General features: G+C 33.5%; 1 protein-coding gene across 1 annotated transcript; it reads left to right on the top strand.

The window, feature by feature from the left end:
- The first annotated feature begins 748 nt into the window (after positions 1-748).
- LOC131646838 (uncharacterized) lies at positions 749-4,059 on the top strand. The gene is made up of 5 exons (XM_058916791.1): positions 749-1,134; positions 1,245-1,478; positions 2,789-2,872; positions 3,127-3,256; positions 3,345-4,059. The coding sequence occupies exons 1-5, from the start codon at positions 866-868 to the stop codon at positions 3,837-3,839; spliced, it is 1,212 nt and encodes a 403-aa protein (XP_058772774.1). The 5' UTR covers positions 749-865; the 3' UTR covers positions 3,840-4,059.
- Positions 4,060-5,707: the final 1,648 nt, after the last annotated feature.

The following is a 5,707-nucleotide window of genomic DNA, read 5'->3' as shown; positions in this document are numbered from 1 at the left end:
TGTGTTCAATGATGAAATGAAAAACAATAACATACACAAATGATTCTTCACTCATGTGCTTCAGCCCTATATCTTCATCAACATTCATTATTCATAACATTTGTGTTTTCGTCTTCCTCGTAGACGTCAGAGCTATATATACTTAAGTTTTAACATGGACCATGGTGAAATAACTTAATAAAATTAAAAGACCAATATAAACAATTTTTTTGTCATAAAACCAAAATAAACTTTGAAATCAAGATAAAAAAGTGAAAAAAATTTAGTCAATTAAATTATGACTTTTAATAAAAGAATCCAATCCAAACTTACATTTTTAGATTAACACTCCCATGTTACTTTTTTTTTCTATGATAGTCTAATAGCTAAAATTTCACGTCTTAAAAGTGAATAAATGAGACATTACATGTTCCAATTTGTATTCTTATAGTTGAATGTCCTACATAATTATCTACTGAGCTAGCTAACTGCTAAGTTAACAAGACCACTCTCTTGTTACTTGTAATCACACTTTAAAAAAAAAAAAAATTTATACCACTATAATCTAAGATTTTTAAATTTATATATAAATTTTATTTAAATTATTAACGATAAAAGTTCTCTTAGATCTCATCATATAAGCCATGTCTCCTCTAATATAAATTTTTTATTTTATCTTTCCATTTTTAATACAATAATTTTTTAAAAAATTATTACAATATTTAAGTATTAAGATTTTCATAGTAGATCAATAAATAGCCAAAAAGACCATTATCTTTGGTCCCTTTCTCTTCCCTCTCAAAGTCTCCTCCATTTCAATCCCAAATCAAAACCACTCAACTCGACCGTTGCACCCTCACTCCACTTTTCAAACCTTCCATCACCAATGCCTCCTCTCGGCAAGCGGTCTCGATCAGAGATCCAAAACCTTCCACCTCTCATGCCAATGGATGATCATCAATCCAAAATCTCCCAATACGAACTCTCCAGAGAAGAAAGAATCCGCGAAAATCGCGAAAGAATGGGAAAATTGGGGATTTTCGATATTTCACTCTCCCTCAAGCTCAAATCAACCCCACCTTCTCGCCGAACTTCATCTAACCCTAAATCGCCTATTGCTCGTAGCCCATCTGGCCCCTCTCGCCGTTCTTCCAGGTTCTTCTGTTTTTCCCAATAAAAAATCGATCTTTGATTAACATGCAAAATAAAAGCTTGATTTTTTATTTATTATTGTTTTGTTTTGTTTTGTTTTGGTTTGGTTTTAGGTTGCAGAATGTTGCTCCTATTAGTTACTCAGAAGCGCCACTAATGAGAGAAGTGGGTGAGAGAAAAACTAGGGTTGTGATAGAAGAAGGTTCTAAGCCTGAGGTTTATACTGAAGAACATGAGAAGCTTTTGGGGAATACTGAGAGAACTTGGGAGCTTTTTGTGGATGGTGTTGGAAAAGATGGGAGGAGGATCTATGATTCTGTTCAAGGCAAAACTTGTCATCAGTGCAGGTAGTCTCATTCTCTATCCCTAAACAATATCATCATTGTACATGATGAAATGAAATTGCTTACATGCTAAGAAGCACGGAAACCAGAAACACGACACTAACACTGACATGTCTGACACATTGTCCACACTTAGTTTGAACATATTCATAGGTGTTGGTGTCCATTTTGGACACGGGCACGGACACACTTTCTTTGAAGGTGTCGGTGCTTTTGGGTTTATCAGTGATTTGAGGTACATTATCATTTATCATTGTAGTTGATGAAATGAAATTGTTTATGAGTGGTCTGCCATGATATGGGCTTTTACCATTTAATTAATGTAGTGTCTGAATAGCACTTTCCAGACATGCTTTGCTGGTAACATGCCATACTCTTTGCAAGAAATTAATAAAAAACTACCGCTGGTGTTGTTTTTTGTTTGTGTGCTTGTATTTTATGTACTGCTCCTACTTAGTTTGTACACATTCATTAAGAAAAACCATAAATAAATGAAAGAATCTTGTAATTTTTATAATTATTTGTATTAATCATTGGCATAAAATGTCACTATCTGTTCTTTTTGTATGACAGCCTTTTGTATTGTATTTATTTGATGGATTTTTGTTGAGGTTGCTAGTAGTGTTTTGCTGGTTCTTGAATCTTTCAGTTTTAACAGTAGCAGTGTTTGGCTGTAGCATAATTTGTACAAACCTCTATTGTTTATCGATTTTATATATAGCGTTGTCAAAAAGCGGCTATGGGGTTGTATTGTAGGGTAGCGAGATTTGAACAGAATCACTATATTTTGCGATCAACAATTGACAACACGTGGTTGACCCTTTTACTGGCAAGAGTTTATTTTAGCTAAATAACTGTTAATGCAACCTGAGTTAACTCAATTTATTAAATGAAATATTGGATGGAGTTTATATCTCTGCAAACATAAGGTATGCTTGTTTCAAGATATGCAACAACAGTTCGGTTAAACTGACTTCGGGAATGTTACATTTTCTAGTTTGGTACAAGTGTGTTATTATTCTCTTAAATCCAGGTATTTTCATTGAAATAGAAGTTATTTTAAAACTCAGCCTTCTATAACTTTCCATTACCACATAGTTCTAGCAAAAAAACCTTGGACTAAATGAGTTTTTTAAACGTTCATAGGAATATTCGCAAGAGCGTTCTGCCTTCTGACTTGAATATCGCAAGAGCTGTGGAATATTTTCTTCCAGTTTCATTTTTTTCTTATATACTCAGAATGTTTTTATTGATAACTAGTAAACTTGGTTTCTTGATGAACTTGGTCACCAAATGAAACTAATGTTTTGTAGGCAAAAAACTCTTGGTCGTCGGACACGCTGTTGCGAATGCAACATGGTCCAGGGGCAGTTTTGTGGAGATTGCTTGTACATGAGGTATGTTTTCTCTACATATATCTTCCCTAATATCAATGGTAATAGATATTGCAGTCTTCACATGCTGATTTGGTTGGATATTTTTATGGATAAATCGGGATAATATCGATGCTCTAGTTTCTAAGTCGATACTTTCTCTTTCTTTTTGATTCCTTGGGTTCTTTCTTGGAATATTTAAACTCAGGTATAATTTATATACCTTGGAGTACACAAAACTTGATATGTCGCTTCATTTTCTTATCCTGCATTTGTAGATATGGGGAGCATGTACTAGAAGCCCTGGCAGATCCGACTTGGAAGTGCCCGCCTTGTCGTGGAATTTGCAACTGTAGCTTATGCCGAACCGCTAGAGGATGGGCACCTACTGGGAATCTATATAGAAAGGTTACTCCTAATTCTTTACCAAAACGCATTTTTTTTCTTTGAAAGATTGAATTTTACCTAAGCTTAAGTGTCTCCTTCCTTATTTTAGGTAGTGCATTTGGGTTACAAATCAGTTGCACACTACCTCATTCAAACCCGGCGGGCCGAAGCTGTTGTTGAGAAAAATGATGATACTTCCAGTCCAGTTTCAGATACAGATGTTAAGAAAAATGACGATGATGTTTCCAACACAGTTTCAGCTAAACGGTCACTACCTTTCTCTGATGCAGACAACAATGAGAATAAGCTTGGACCAATGCAGTCTCCAACTGAAACTGATAGCGACGAGGTTGCCGCCGCAAAGAGATTGTTGATTTTCCCTGATGAGCAAGTTCAGCTTGAAAAAGTCGAGGGTGGTTTGGATACCCCTGATGAGCAAGTTCAGCTTGAAAAAGTTGAGGGTGGTTCGGATACCCCTGATGAGCAAGTTCAGCTTGAAAAAGTCGAGGGTGGTTCGGATACCGTGAAGCTAATTGCTTCTGCGAGCAAACCAAGCCCAGACAGTATTGCTGGAAGACTTAGGTCTAGGACAAAAAAGCCATGATGAGGATAATTTCCTTAATCTAACTCAGGGTATGTTGAAGAGAGCATTCAACATTGCATTTTGAAATTATCAAAGTTGATAATTTGGTAAGAAAACCTGTTTTGGCATTAGTAATAGTTGTATCAGTATGTGAAACACGTTAAGAATCACAGTTAATTTTAATTAAAGGGTGTAGTATTTATGTGCATTCTCTTAGAAAAAAATTAGTACATTTTGAATATTTGACTTTTTGCTTGAATCCTTTCACCAAAAAATAGAAGAGTAAGATAGTGTTATATATCATGCATATCTTCTCACTTGATTTAATGATAAAGTTAACTGATTCAATAGTATATATAAATTTGTGTGATAATTGATACAACACCTAGATCGAAAATCTGATCACTAATGTATTTTGGACAGATGTAGAGATCGTAATTGACTATAACATTAGGGGAGAATAACAATCAATATAGTGAAAGTGTTAATGAGGATGTTAAATATTTTACAAATACACACTTGAATATAATCAAGTATTTGAAGTACTTTGAAGATAATGTATAAGAAAATCAATATAATGAATCAAAGTGTAAAGCACACCAAAAAAGTTCAAGACTCAAGAACTTATACTCTTATATTTAAAACAAATGTTTGAACTTTATACTTCTACTATATCCAGTAGTTAACTTTCTAGTGGGTTTGGTTTTATATTTCCCCATGCTTTTTGGATTTTTTGTTCAATACTTTTTTTCATTAAAAAGAAAATACTTATACTGTAATTAAATTATTCTACCATGAGGATGAGTTATTCGAAGTAAATTATCATAAGAGCAAGAGGATACAAACATTTTAATTTATTATGCTATTGTCATAAGACAGTTTTTTAATAAAAAAAATAGGCAAGTTGAATTCAATAATTCGTCAAAGATTTAAGAGTGAAGTCTCGTTTTAGTCCCTCACAAAAACTATAGAGGTCAGATTAGTCCCTGAGAAAAAAAAAGTCCCTATTAAATCCTTTACAAAATTTAACCGAGTCATGTTAGTCCCTCCACTAATATTTTTTTAAAATCAATTTTTTTCTTACTTTTAGTCCCTCACAAAAAAGGAAGAGTCCAAATTAGTCCCTAAGAAAAAAAGTCTATATTTAATCCCTTACAAAATTTAATCAAACCATGTTAGTCTCTCTTTTAGTATTTTTTTCAATTTTTTTTTTTAAAATTGTGACCGGACTCCTATTTTACGACTGTTGAATTGAAATTATTTATGAAGGGATTGTAGATAAATCATCGCGATACCACAACGTTCTTTTCTTTGTTTGGTTTATTATCAGGCTTATGGGTGGGTGACTATGGTTTTTGTTGTTATGTATTCTTGTGTATTAGGTGTTGTTATTGTTTTAGTTGTTAAAGATCATTTAAGAAGGTTTAGTTTTGTTACTAAGGTGATTTAGGATAATTTCTTTCTTTTGTAAATAATACTTGTGGCAAAAATAATACACATGGTTAATGTCTCACATCTAGGGAACCCAGCTTCGGGTGGAAACTTAGACTCTGAAGACCATGTGCAAAGGAACTCAACCTCTGACCCCTACTCAACTTATGAAAGTAGGTCTATCTTGCCAAGTCTAGTCATAGTTTAAAAATACGAAAAAAATCGTTATATTAAAAGAGGGACTAACAAGGCTCAGTTAAATTTTGTAAGGGATTAAATAGAGACTTTTTTTCTTAGGGACTAATTTGGACTCTCCCTTTTTTGTGAGGGACTAAAACGGGTCTTCACTGGTGGTCCAATCACGGTTTAAACGTAAAAAAAATCGATTTGAAAAAAATATTAGTAGAGGGACTAACATGCCTCGGTTAAATTTTGTAAGAGATTTAATAAGGACTTTT

The sequence above is a fragment of the Vicia villosa genome, linkage group LG2 (assembly GCF_029867415.1).
Source record: "Vicia villosa cultivar HV-30 ecotype Madison, WI linkage group LG2, Vvil1.0, whole genome shotgun sequence".
Taxonomy (NCBI): Eukaryota; Viridiplantae; Streptophyta; class Magnoliopsida; order Fabales; family Fabaceae; genus Vicia; species Vicia villosa.
The sequence above is the reverse complement of the archived record's forward strand: the minus strand, read 5'-3'. Positions and strand labels throughout refer to the sequence as shown.